Source organism: Trachemys scripta, chromosome 10 (genome assembly GCF_013100865.1).
Source record: "Trachemys scripta elegans isolate TJP31775 chromosome 10, CAS_Tse_1.0, whole genome shotgun sequence".
Taxonomy (NCBI): Eukaryota; Metazoa; Chordata; order Testudines; family Emydidae; genus Trachemys; species Trachemys scripta.
The window spans coordinates 50,322,284-50,336,533 of NC_048307.1; the positions used below are offsets into that span (position 1 = coordinate 50,322,284).

Here is a 14,250-nt window from a genome sequence, read left to right on the forward strand (position 1 = left end):
TTTTGCAATTTTGTTTTGATTTGTAAAGTGCTCCAGAACAAGTTCTAAAGAATGACCAGAGAATATAGTAAGTAGGTCAGTCAAGTGATTATTTTAAGTAGCCATATTGGACTCTACTGGGATATTGTTTGAATCGTCAGAAAAGGGTTGAACATTTTAAAATAAAATAAATTACTTAGATTCACGTCTGATACAGTCCAATAGACTTTTTTATTATGGTTTCTTTAGACTGCAAACCTGCCTAAGACCCTAATTATTGGTTTGTTTTCCCAATTCCCAACCATTAATAAAGGTAAAGTAAGAATACAATATTTTTTAAAAATAAAATAAGTGCAGGTTCTTTCTCTAGGATTTTAGTCAAAGCTTTGCTTGAAAAATATATTTATTGTTTCAAGCAAATAATTATCTACTTGCCTTATAGCAGTGTGTCCTCTGATTCCCTCCCATTATGTCCTGCTTCCTTTCCCTTGTGGATTTCATCCTACAACCATCCAAATTCTTAAATTATTTCCATGTGCTCAACAAACCATTTAAGGCATTTAACCAGGCTGATCAACTGACCTAAAAAAATCTGGTTTATAAAATTGTTATCCCTAGTCTTGACCAGTGTCTTCCTATCATCTCAAAATGGCTATGTAGTATATAGCCTGAAGTTCAGAAGATTGTCACTTGCTTAGTGCCTGGTACCTTCAAACTGCTTAAAAATATCTGTTAGTTCAGTTGGTCTGTTCAGTGTTACTGGTTAATGTAGTTTTGTACAAATGAAATGCTTTCTATAAGGCACTAGGTGGTCTCTGTAAAATACTATAAAATATTGTTTGTTCCTTCCACATTTAATGTTAACCCTGTGTTTTTTTTGTTTTCTTTTCTTTTTTAAGGCCTCATTGCTCCAGAGATTTCAGAGTACATTGGTAATAGCTGAACACACAAATGAGTCTCTTACACCCATTACGCTAAATGCTATCAGTGCAGCAAAGCGGCTTGGAGGTGAAATATCTTGTTTAGTAGCTGGTACCAACTGTGAAAAGGTAAGAAACCTGATTATTTTTCTTTCTAGATGTGTTTTAACAAAGTAGTGACTACCACTAAGTAAACCAAACAAGACTTGGATCAGTTTCAAGAATAATGTTCAGGTGGGAGGAGCTATGCCAATGGTCACTAGTCCCAAGGAAATGTCCTGAATTTAAATTGTTGCTCTTCTAAACTGAAAATATGCATATAGGGTGTGGGGTTGCTTTCTTTAAACAAGTGACTATGCTAAAAGGGACTCTCAACTTACATTCTGTTTGTTTGTTTTTTAATGAAGTTTTTATAAATCCAAAGACCAATAGAAATGTTAAAATTCCAGTTTAAATAGCTATTTAAAAACAAATATTCTCCTGTAAAGTTTGAAATCCAGGTATTGCAGCACTAAGAATCTGAAAGCAAAACTTGCTTAACTGACTTTTATTGTCCATTCTGTGAAAACGTCAAAAAGTAAACCGAGCATAAAGAATGATAAATAGAACTTTAAAAAAATCTCACTGTTAATAATCAAAGGTGTTACTAATGTAAGGATTTGTTTACCATGTATGATTAAGATGTTAGTGTTTCCTGACTTTAAAAGCATGCTACACATTTGAGAACTAATGCCTTGTGTGCTTGCCAGTACTGTTGCTTGAATTGTCTTGAGTCTATAGTAGACCAGTTTTGTTACATTGTCACTAAGGCTTTTGAGAATAGCCTTTTAGCACTGTCACCTACAGGTCAATACAGTTTAACTGTATAAAGACTGTGGAAGTGATGTTGATCATGTCTGATAATTTGTGAAACTGAACTGAGTTAGTGCTGAATTGTTTCTCTTGTAGTGATAAGTTTTATCTTAGGCAGAGAACCATACACATGGCAAGTGACATTAAAGTTGTGGCATCCTCTCCAGTCACAAATCTCAGGAGAAGGGATTATAACTAGACTGTAAAGACTGGTTTTAAATTTAAAACATGACATTCTAGGTCTGAGACCAGGAGCAAACATTTACTGAGTTTGAGAAAAATCTGTTTGGTTCATATTTTGTAACACCTCCATTTGCACCCCTTTTATGTTGGAGACTTTTTGCACTTATAACTGAATAGTGATGGGTGAAACTTGTTCTTTTTCAATACTCCATGTGTTGTGTGTAGTGGTGACCCAAGTTATTTTAGAAAATGATACTGCATATAACGTGAACTTTCTTTTTAAAGTTGTAAGAATGTGTACAGGTGGGACAAAAAAGTCATAATACATAAATAACTGTTATGTAGTGGCCACTTTTGGTTTTCTGTCTTACAACCCTTGTTTTGTTGTTTTGGGGGGTAAAACTGATCTTCAGGAAAGCAAGGAAGTAGTGTTGTTTGGGGCAATGCGAGTGTCTTAACACAGTTCTATCAATACACTCAATGTGATTTGCAATAACCCTTTTGTAGCTTAAAATTTGCTTTTGTGTATGTAATATAGCAAAAACGTAACTGCAGATCTGAAACCTACAGCAATTCAACAGCTAATAATGTCAGACTTCAGTACAAACGATTTCTATTGTAATTAACAAGAGGACTACATCACCACTTGTTTTCCTTAGCACTTGTAACATAGGGCCTATATCATTGAAATAAATGGCACTTCCTCTGAAATCAATGAGTTTTAAGATTAAGCTTTTGAATAATTCGATTAGATCAGTTGAAGCATTAGGTTGACTGTTTTTAACAGTAATTGTTGAGCACTTTTATTATAAATGTTTATACTCTTGCAGGGGTTCTCCTCCACCTTTTTTTAACTCAGATCTCACCTTAGAATTGTTTTTGAACTTGGAGGCCCCTCCACGACCAGATAGCCATGCCTTTCATTCAAATTTGCTCTGCCCACTGCTTCATCACAACAAGGAGTGACTGAGCCAAATTTGAGTGTATAGCGTTGGCATTTCAATTTTACTGTAATTACTGAAATATTTGAAGGCTCATTGTCCTACCCTGTTGAGAACTGTAGTTCCAATGTAATAACATAACCTTATTGCACACTACTATTTACATGAGGCCAACATGTCTTATGATGGTTTATTTTGCAGTTTTTGTCTTATTCAAAAATTGTGGAGAGGCAGCACAGTCTAGCGCAGGGGTGGGCAAACTTTTTGGCCAGAGGGCCACATCTGGGTTGCAAAACTGTATGGAGGGCGGGGTAGGAAAGGCTGTGCCTCCCCAAACAACCTGGCCCCTGCCCTCTATCCAACCCCTCCCACTTCCCGCCCCCTGACTGCCCCCCTCAGAATCCCTGACCCATCCAACCCCCCTGCTCCTTGTCCCCTGACTGCCCCCTCCTGGGACCCCCTGCCCCTTATCCAACGCCCCAGCCCGGCCCCCTTACCATGCTGCTCAGAGCAGCATGTCTGGCAGCCGTGCTGCCCGGCCGGAGCCAGACATGCTGCTGCACTGCCCTGAAGAAGCGCGCTGCCCCGCTGCTCAGAGTGCTCCCCATGCAGCAGCATGGCTGCAGGGGAGGGAGGACAGTGGGGGAGGAGCCGGGGGTTAGCCTCCCCGGCCGGAAGCTCAAAGGTTAGGCAAGATGGTCCCGTGGGCCAGATGTGGCCTGCGGGCTGTAGTTTGCCCACCTCTGGTCTAGTGTATTGGCCCTGGACTGGAGTCAGAGACCTGTGTTCTGTTCCAGGGAATTCTGCCACTGACCAGCTATGTGACCTTGGGCAAATCTACTCTTCTGTTTCACTCCTGTCTTTGTCTTGTCTATTTAGATTGTGAGCTCTTTGGGGAAGGCACTGTCTCTTACTATTTGTTTGCACAGTGCCTAGCGCCCAGGGGCCCTAAGTTCAATTGGGCCTCTAGGTGCTGGTGTAATACTACTAATATTTTTGTAATCTTAGGTAGCAGAAGAGCTCAGCAAAGTACAGGGCATTGCAAAAGTTCTAGTGGCTCAGCATGATGTATACAAAGGATTTCTACCAGGTGAGCAGTATTTGTATACAGCCAAAAATAGTCTGGTGTCATTCTTAGAAATGAAACCTGTAATTGAAAATATAAATGAGACTGTTGTAAACTGTGACATGTTTTTCCTCAGAGGAGCTGACTCCATTGATTTTGGCAACTCAGAAACAGTTTAATTATACACACATCTGTGCTGGAGCATCTGCCTTTGGGAAGGTGAGCAGATAAGAAACGCACACAAATCTGTAGCATGTATGAGGCTAAGAGTCCATTACATGTAAGTGTGAGTCGGAAATCTGTGAAAGATTTTTCAGATATTCTGTAGCCATGTTGGACTTTTCTGAAATGTTACAGCAGTGTAAAAGAGCAATTTAAAGCAAGTGTTTAATTGTAATATATTAGTCATAGTATAAATTTTGCTTTCTATGTGGATGTTTAATAAAACAAATAGGAACTAGAGATCTGAAACCATTATGCCTTTCGAAAAGAGAGACTAGTATAAAAAGCTAGCTGTGGTAGCTCTTATTTTACTTTAAAGTAAAAATTAGCTTCTTTGTATTCAGTTGTGCCATTTGCATCGATGAAGAAGGAAAGCGTGCATGCCTCTTAGCACTAAACTGTTTTGGGGTTTTTTACATATGTCTATGGAGTAATGCAGACTAGAGTATAAAATTTTTTTAAATTGTGCATGAAAACCACTAACTCCGTTTTATATTTTTTAAAATGTAAGTGCAACTCTCTATTTTGTCTTTCACATAAGTATTCCATTAGTAATTCGATCTGGCTTCCCTTAGATGAGCTTTCACTTGCAATCAGTATCCGTCTTTATACGTGTTTTAGTTTTGTTCATAAAGTTCTTTAGATGCTTTTTGTCCCAATGCAAATTTTCTTGGCAGCTCTGACTTGATATTTAGCTGGCTAAAAATGGTAGCTTCAGCTTTCTTGTCTTAAGATCTTGGTATGAAGAACCTATTCTCCTAACACCTAACTCTGACCTCTTTGTTTACATTGAGTAGTAATTTTCTGTGGGAGTAATTCAGTGTACCTATTCCTGTAGTAAGGTACTACTTAACATGACTAAAGGTACCAGAAGTGTGCCTGTATTTTGTGCATGTTGTACAAGTCAGGGGGAAGAACTTAACCCTTGTACTCCTTATTACATATAAGAATTGTGCGCCTTCTATATTTAAAAACATCAGGGAGGATGCTAAGTACATATTTCGTAGTCAACTATATACTAAAAAAGTGTCTTTCTTAAATTTTGTAATTTTAAGATATTGTCAATTTGGTTTTTTTTGTGTCTGCTCAAGTACAGATTTGTTCCTCACTCTTGGTATTTGGGAAATAACTTCTAAATCTATTTAAAAAAACACCCCCCCCCACAACCTTACTCGTCAGAATCCAGCAATCCATAACTGTCAATTTTGGGAGCAAATGGCATCTATATTCAGTTTTAAACTATTAAAGCAAATAAGCATCATAATTCAACATATTGAATTAAGGGTTTACTTACTGTAAGTCTCATAAAATTTCTAATGCTGTTACAGTAATGGGCTTTCATTTGACTGCAAAGGCTACATGAGTAGCCATACTAGAAGCCTATGGTTTTGTGCGTCCTTTCACAGATAGCATTATATAAAAGTTAAAATTAGGGCACTGAATGTATTTTAATTATAGTTCATATGCCAAGCAGATTTATTTTAACTTTCCTTACATATTTAGGGTACAACCTGTCAGCATTTAGAACATTTTGCTAACTTCTCATATTTAACTTTTTAGAATCTTCTTCCCAGAGTGGCAGCTAAACTTGATGTTGCCCCTATTTCTGACATCATTGAGATTAAATCACCTGACACTTTTGTGAGAACTATTTATGCAGGTGAGCAATACAAGACTGTGTGTATGCTGTACAATAAGGACCTCATCCTGCTTACCTGTGTTACCAAAACTCCCATTACTATAACTTGGGATGTGTAAGGAATTTCAAGATAGTGTCCTAAATCGCTATGGTTAACCAGAATGAAACTAGAAAACAGAAGTTATTTTTGTAAAAACACACAGAATTTTCCCTGGTACTATAGGATTGCAGCTCAGAAACCAGATCTAGCATTTTAATTAATGCTCTCTGGTGATGTTTTTCATACATATTGTATTTCTCTGTTAATGTACTTCTGATCAGATTTTGCAAAATGTAAGACATTCAGATAACTGTCTGACTTTATTTAATATGGCTAGCATTAGTTCTGATTTCAGATATCCATAAGGTTATTTTTCGTAGTTATGTAGACATTGATCTGATTATTTGTAATATTTAATTGACTTTCTTTAGTAATCATTTGCAATCTTTGCTTCAATCATAGTTCTCTAATGCCTGTCTGATCCTATGTTTTAATTTTTTAAATTTAGACATGAGCTCATTAGCCTGTTTCTTAAATTTTATTGTGAAAGGATTTTCTTTCCTTAGCCTACATGGTATCTTGTGATAATTGTGATATTACATTTGAGACATGACATAGATGAATTGCAATGCATTTTAAATTGCTTCCTTGTAATTCACAGATTTAAGATTTTTTTTTTTAATAGGTAGCTGATATTCTAGCATTTCTTTCCCCTCCACTGTTCCTAACATCTCCAATTAAGAAAGATTAAGTCAGTTAAGATATCCAAAACAAAATGTTTGATGTAGTGGGATTGGTTTTTTCCTTAAGTCATGTGACAGTTTAAAAGGCCTGTTCGTGAAATGGAGGCTTTTCATATTCTGTTATGAAGTTAAAATCCTGATCTTTGAAATGTAAAAATACCTAAAAGTGGAGCGCTCATTTGAATGCAGTCATGCTGCTCTGATCAGAAAGGGGAAAAGCATTCTCTCCATACTAGCATGTTTCTCAAATCGTGTGTGATAGGAAGGAAATGTTAAAATATTTGTAAAATGCAGTTTTAAGCCTCCTGATTTTCTGATTTTGGTGACCTAAAACTGCAATTTTAGGGAGATAATCTTGTGATATTTTTTTTTTAAACACTGCATTTTCTGCTAGAAGAACTAGTATTTCTTATGATTCACTGATACTCTGTTCTATGTTTTTTGCAAAATATCTTTCCTAGGAAATGCTGTGTGTACTGTGAAGTGTGATGAAAAAGTAAAAGTGTTTTCTGTACGGGGAACCTCTTTTGAAGCCGCACCAGTGAGCGGTGGAAGTGCTAGTGTAGAAAAAGGTGGGTGTTTGCTTCGATATATTTTCATCTTTTGGTTTTAGTTTTGTGCAAAGCATAACTTGAGTTCACAGCATTTCTTATCAAAGTAAACTAATTATTATAATCTTTGTATTGTGCTTAAGAGCTTGTACTTTTTAGTTTTGCCAGCAAAGGAAAGTTACATATTGTCTGTCCACTTGCCTTTTCTCCTCCTCTGATCACACCTGTCTAGTAACTATTTCACTCATTATGCCTGCTTTTTGGCCTTGTGCTGCAGCAATCTTACAAGTTGTCTATATTTAAAGTTGAACCAGTTTAAGTTTAAATTGCTTTAAAAACCAACTTGGTTAAGTTAGTGCAAAACAGTCTGAACATTCCCATTTTGATTTAATCCGGTTCTCTATCAATTTAGCTTAAATTGATTTCTTATCACATTAAGATAAATTGATAAACTGATTTAAATCAGATCGAATGTCCCAGACTATGTTTTGCACCAGTTTTAAATAAACTAGTTCAAAATAACACTTTCAGTTAAACCAGTGCAACTTTGAATACAGACAAGGCCCTAGTCACACATGTCCTTTCTTGGTCTGGGGCCATTCAAGACCGTTCCATACATCTGCCTGAGGGAGTCAGTAGCACCATAAGTATTGCATTTTCTCATCAATGATAATAATCAGGGATGTTGAACTACCGCCTCTGAATCCTTCTCCAGCATTGACCTTGTCAACTCAACTCTGATCAATGAATATTAGCATGTTGCACTGTCATTAGATCACTTAGCCAGCTTGACTCTCTCTCTCTTCTAATAATATTTGAGCTGCTTCTGCTAAGGAGATACATTATGTGTGTATATTACAAGCCTTCATTTTAGTCCAGTTTAATATGCAAAGTGAAAATAGTTTTCAGTAAACTTTGCACGTAGTACTACAAATGAAATTTAAATTATATATAAGTATAATACAGAGGTAAATTATCTTAGTAGCTAATAAATGGACTTGTAGTTTAAAGACAGTTGGGCAATTATGAAAGGAATTATTATGGAGGCATATGAATAGAATCAGTGCTGGAAGGGATTCCTGGTCACTTGGTTTCTTATGTAGTACTTTAGCTTAAAGCAGAAAAAATATTGCAGTTTTAAAAAATTAAGAAACATGTACTTTTTAACATGTCACATAAGCAGTAACGGCTCCATCACCAGTTGGTCAGTCTGAATGGATTGAGCAGAAGCTAACAAAAAGTGATCGGCCAGAGCTCACAAGTGCAAAGGTGGTCGTATCAGGTGGTAAGTAGATAATATTTAAGTAGTGCTGAGTTTCAGTTAAACTAATAGCTGTAGCAGAACTCCATCTTGACCTGCTCTGCTGTGTCTAGATCAGGCCTGCACAACTCGTAAAGTGGCGAGGGTCATATTACTCCAAAGAAAACAGCTGAGGGCTGAACCCCTCCCCCCCCAGTGCTGCGGGACCCCCCCCCCCAGTCCCCCTGAAACACAACACACACACACCAGCCCCACCCGCCCTGCGGAAACAAACCTTCCTTCCCCAGTGCTGCCCCACCGAAACAGCTGTGGGCCGAAAAGGAAGGTTTGGGGCGGGGGTGTGTGTGTGTGTGATACTTTTAGTAAGAATTTTTCAATTAAAGCAAACAATTGTATGTATGGCACACTGGGAAGGCACTGACAGTGTGTGGAAGCCTGTAGTGTAGAGGGGGGAAAGAAACGGTGTGCATAGGGTCACCAGAACACGCAGTAAAATAGGACCCACCCCCTCCCCGCTTGACCCCACCATCACACCCCTCTTCACCCCTTAGCCCCCACACTGGCTTGCTACATTCCTCCTAGTCAGTCCCCCACCCACCACTCGCCTCCTTTCTCCTCCTCCTCCTTCCCCTGCCAGAAACCCCCATGCCCGCCCCCAGAACCCCTCCTGTCTCACTGCTCGCCTCTTTGCCCACCTGCCACTTGCCCACCCGCTCGCCTCCAGCTCGCCCCCTCGCCTCCCCTGATTCAAAGACCCAGGGGTCACTATATTACTGCACACAGCAGTCAATCAATGCAGTTGTAGATAAATCTCTGCATTTTGCATTTTTGTATAACTTTTATGATTTTGTATTGAACCTTGGTAATATGTTATAGCGGGCCTCTAAGGTAGTATAATTAAGGTAAAAGAAAAATGTCTTTTTGCTAGAAGTAGAATAAGATCTCCCCCCACACACTTTGTAATCGATTGCCCTGTTGAATGAATGAGGTGTGAATGAGGAAGGCGTGGAAGGCAAGGACCTCCAGACAGCTACAACCCTTGGAGAAGGGATGGGAGCCAGACCAGATCAGGCCCAATGCTGCTAGCTCACCTGGATGTAATGGGCCAGTGGTAGCCACTCCATAGTTTAGACTGATCCTAACTTACAACTAAGATTCATTTTTAACTTCCGTGTAACTTCTCCAAAAAAATTACCAGATACCCTGAGCTCTCCTAGGCCAGGTAGGATTTGTCTGGGAGGTTTGGTAACCTTCAGAAAAGGGGTTTTGCAATTAAGGTATTTCACAAATATCCATCATTCCCTTTCTGAACATTTTCCCAGCTTCCTACCCCCAAAATGGCTTGGCCCCAAACACCAGGTGTCTCTGTAAATTATTTAGACTGCCCTTCTGCTGAGTCTTGGCTCTGCGGCAAGGGCTGCTCCGCAGAGGAAGAGGTGGGGGCCTGGATCAGGTGGGATGTGGCTAGGATTCTTGGGGGTAGGGCAGGGCAGGCAGGATGGTGAGGAACAGGGAAGAATGATATGGCTGTGGGGTCCTGCCTTTGGGTTTTTAGGGAAGCTGTCGAGTATTTGTAAGTGAGATTTGTTGATGGGCTTTTAACTGGGCTCCTCTAAAATTTACTGCTTAACTTTTCAGCTAATGAAGTGGTTCGGATTTATGTGCAGTATGTCATAGTTCTCTCTTCTCTAACGTGGGGATGGACATTTGATTTGATCCTGTCCTCCCTTTGCCTTTGCACTGCTCGGGACAGACTTAGCTGCACAGGTTCCCAAAGTGTGGTGGGATTGAGTCCAGAGAGCTGGGTGTGTGTGCACATGGGGCCAGCTTCTTCTGACTGCGAGATAGAAACGGGCAGGCTCCAGGCACCAGCGCAGCAAGTGCGTGCCTGTGGTGGCAAGCCCCGGGGGCGGCCTGCCAGTCGCTGTGAGGGTAGCAGTCAGGCTGCGTTTGGCGGCATGCCTGCGGGAGGTCCGCCGGTCCTGCGGCTTCAGCTGCAATTCGGCGGCAGGGACGCTGAAGGCACGGCACCGGCAGACCTCCCGCAGGCCGCCGAAAGCCGCCTGACTGCCATGCTTGGGGCAGCAAAAACTATAGAACCGCCCCGAGATAGAAAGAAGCTAAATATAAATTTAAACGTCGTCCTAAGGTGGCTTTTCCATGGAAGCGGTTGCTGCAGTGATATCAGGCACATGAACCCATGAGGCAGTCCCTGCATTAACCAGTTTTCCACACTATGAAAAAGTTGAAGAACCCCTGATCCAAACACAGCAGCCTGTCTGGTCCTAGGATTAGCAGAGATTCCCCCCAGAGACTGTCAAGCCTTAATGACCCAGTTTTCTTTACCACCCTGGGGCAGTTACTTGAACATTTGGGACCATTGGGGGCAGTCTGCCATTTCCCTCTCCCAATTGCCCCCCATCCCCCCCCGGCTCACCTACTCACCCCCCGCCACTGTCCACTTGCTCGCCTCCTCAGCCCCCCCCCCCCCCCCCGTCCCCCGCCACTGGCTCATCTGCCGTCCCGCTCGCCTCCTCAGCCGCTGGTGTAGCGACAGAAAAACTTAGCTTTCCCAATTGCCCCACTACCTCTGCCTGCCCGCTCACCTCCCCCCCCCCCCCCCCCCCGCCCCCCCCCCCCCCTGCCACTGCCCGCCCACTCGCCTCCTCAGCCCCGCCATCCCTCCCAGCTCGCCTACTCACCCCCTGCTACCTGCTCGCCTCCTCAGCCCCCCTGCCCCACCACCAGCTCACTTGCCTGGCCTCTTACCTTCTGCCACTGCCCCTGCTTCCTGCCGCTGGCTCACCCTCACTCTCCACCCTGCCACTGGCCCCTTTACCACCCCGTCCACCCAACCAACCGGCTGGCCGCGGCCGGCCGGCCAGCTGTTGGCTTGCCTACACCCCTCCCGCGGGCCGCACAATGAGCCCACCTTCTCACCCCACCCCCCACCCCTCCCGCGGGCTGCATGTTGTGCAGGCGTGGTCTAGAGATTATTTTATTTACAGTATGTGGCTCTCTTTTTGGGAAGAGGGCACATGCCCAACATCATGTAAACCGCAAACTGTGAAAGCTTGTAACAAATGCTGACAAATATTTTAAGGTCATCATCACATTTAGCAATTCTGCAAATTTAAAGAGATTCATGCAAATATTTTTAGATCCAAATGTGACCTGCATTAAAATTAGTACAACCAGTGTACAATAGCTCAAGAATTATCTGTTAATTAAAAATTCATCACATTATCCCCAAGCAAGAAAATAAAAAGCTACATGACGTATTTTTATTTATTTTTTGCTCTGCAGTAAGAGAGCTATATAACTAAAGCCAGCAGAGGGAGCACAAATTGACAACAAATCCTGTTCCCAGACTTTAGAGAGAATTGATGATGCTGTTGACAACTAAGGAGGCAAACAAGACAGGGCAATGCTGATGCATGGATAAGAAATCAATATTAATCAAATGGAACAGAGCAAAATCTGTATGAATTGAAATTTTTATTTTCAAGATTCATAGGAGTGCTTAGAACTGTTGAGTAAAATGTCAAAAGTACCCCTTGCAAAAAGTACTTGAGTGCCTCTGTGAATACAAGTATTGGTAATGTGTGTCATGTATGCATACATTCTCTATTACAAAGTGTTTGAACAGAATATCAAATGTCTCCTTCCTTTTTTACCTTTAAGGGCGAGGTTTGAAGAGTGGTGACAATTTCAAACTGTTATATGACCTTGCAGATCAGTTGCATGCTGCAGGTAAAAAAATTTTTTCTTGTTTTAATTGTGGGTGTTTGAAACTGACACAAAAGAACAAGGCTTGATCACATTAGTGTTTTTTGATAGTCTTTAAAAATCCCATCCAACTACTGATGTAAAATTGCTTTTTGTCTAGGCATTATGGTCTGTTTTGCCATTGATGGCATCTTAACACTGTAAAAAGGAAACACTCTCTTTTCTTCAGGCTGCATGAGTTTGGGTAGAATATCTGAATGGTACCCTTTGTAAGCAGAAAAACTCAACATGGGGAAATTTTTCATATGTATTTTTAAATGGCAATATCACTTAAAGTTTTGGATTCAAAACTTCTTTGCTATGTACAGCATAGGTATTCAAATTCAGGCATTCAATGAAAATGGAATACATTAAAGTAATTTTGAATATTCAAGTATAATTATGAATGTCTTTGCTAAATGTAAATTTGTGTCCATGATTAAAAATACCCAAAGATTAATATTAGCCATTGAAACATTTTAGTATTGTTTTTTGGGGTAAATGATGAGGTGGTATGTCACTAAAAGGAGCACCCTTTCACTTAATCTAGTCCATTAAAAAAAGTGAATTAAAAATAGCTTTAGGTATTGCATCTGCACCAGAGCTCCCCTGACAGTTTTTGTGGTTGTACAGTCACATTTTCTAATTTTATTTTTTTTAAGTCTTTCCCCTCTGTTAATCTGATACAAACAGGAAAAACTGACTGCATAATGTGGTGGCAAAGTATACAAAGTAAAAAAATGTTTTCTCTTTATTCAGCTATAGTTATTTTTAGATTTTAAATGCAACAATGAGTAGATATTTTCAAACATGGTTTTGTTCTAAATTGACCTGTTAATTGACTTTTAGGCAGTGTTTAGACTAGAGGTGACCAAACTTACTGACTCTCCAAGCCGCATATGATAAATCTTCAGTAGTTCAAGAGCCGCAGGGCATGCCTGCCAGGGCTCGGGGCTTCTCCCCCATGGGGCACACCTGTCGGTGCTTCAGCTCAGCTCCTGCTGAAGCCCCGAGTCCCAGCAGGCATGGCTCAAGCCCCAGTGTCCCCCATGCGGGGCTAAAGCCCTGAGAACTCCCCCACCACAGGACAGAAGCCCCTACCCGCCTTCCCTACTACCCCCCCCCCCCGGTAGGTGGAGAATGCAAGGAGGCTGGGGGGCTCTGAGCTGCACTTTAACTGTAAAAGAGCTGCATGTGGCTTACGAGCCATGGTTTGGCCACCCCTGGTTTAGACACTTTAGTTTACAAATAAAAGAAAAATCAAATTTAAGCAAAACATTTATGATAACTGACCTCTTATCTCCATGGGACATGATATGATACAAACATATCATACAAGGTAGATGAAGCGTAAGGGAAAGCACTTGTGTGCGAATATTTTTTTGATGAAGTGAAGGGTGGAAATATGCCAGACTTAAATATACAACTCTTTGGTGGTAGGAGTAGGGATTTCCTGTTGCTTATGAAATGCATTAGCACTTAATAACTAGAAACTTCAATCAGTGGTACAGAGAGAGTACTATAAGAATATAATCTTAGGAGGGAAATTTTCAAATACATGTCATTGCATGGGACTCTTTGCTAATATACAAACTAAATTTGGCTAGCTAATATTTTAAGAGAAAACACTGAAAATATTTTCTTTCAACCAGTTGGTGCTTCCCGTGCAGCAGTTGATGCTGGCTTTGTTCCCAATGACATGCAAGTTGGACAGACAGGCAAAATAGTAGCACCAGTAAGTATGGAAATATCTGTCTTTTTCATAGAGAACTGTATGTATTCCATGTCATTAATAAAAATATAATCATGTATTTATAATGTAATGCATATAATAGTCAAGATTTAATATTGAATCTAGCAGCAGCATCCAAGTACCTCCTATAAAAAAGGCACCTTGCATTTTTAAGGTCACAACAACAGAACTCCTGGTGTAACGTTTTTTCCACTTATTGTTCACCTGAAGTGTTCTGCAAGTTACCTCAAGTAGGTGTCTGTATGCTGTATTCCTTTCAGTTATCTGTGTGAACATGTTGCATCTTTCAAGAGAAGTCATTGACCTACTGAATGCCATCATGGCTGGCATTG

The 14,250-nt window shown here is 40.6% G+C and overlaps 1 protein-coding gene across 1 annotated transcript in view; it reads left to right on the forward strand.

The window, feature by feature from the left end:
* Nucleotides 1-14,250, forward strand: part of ETFA (electron transfer flavoprotein subunit alpha) — a 44,938-nt gene that overhangs the window by 5,887 nt on the left and 24,801 nt on the right. The window contains exons 2-9 of the mRNA XM_034783396.1: nucleotides 879-1,028; nucleotides 3,884-3,965; nucleotides 4,078-4,160; nucleotides 5,724-5,823; nucleotides 7,047-7,157; nucleotides 8,320-8,421; nucleotides 12,082-12,150; nucleotides 13,818-13,900. Coding sequence (XP_034639287.1) covers nucleotides 879-1,028; nucleotides 3,884-3,965; nucleotides 4,078-4,160; nucleotides 5,724-5,823; nucleotides 7,047-7,157; nucleotides 8,320-8,421; nucleotides 12,082-12,150; nucleotides 13,818-13,900 — 780 coding nt within the window. The remainder of the gene's footprint in view (nucleotides 1-878; nucleotides 1,029-3,883; nucleotides 3,966-4,077; nucleotides 4,161-5,723; nucleotides 5,824-7,046; nucleotides 7,158-8,319; nucleotides 8,422-12,081; nucleotides 12,151-13,817; nucleotides 13,901-14,250) is intronic.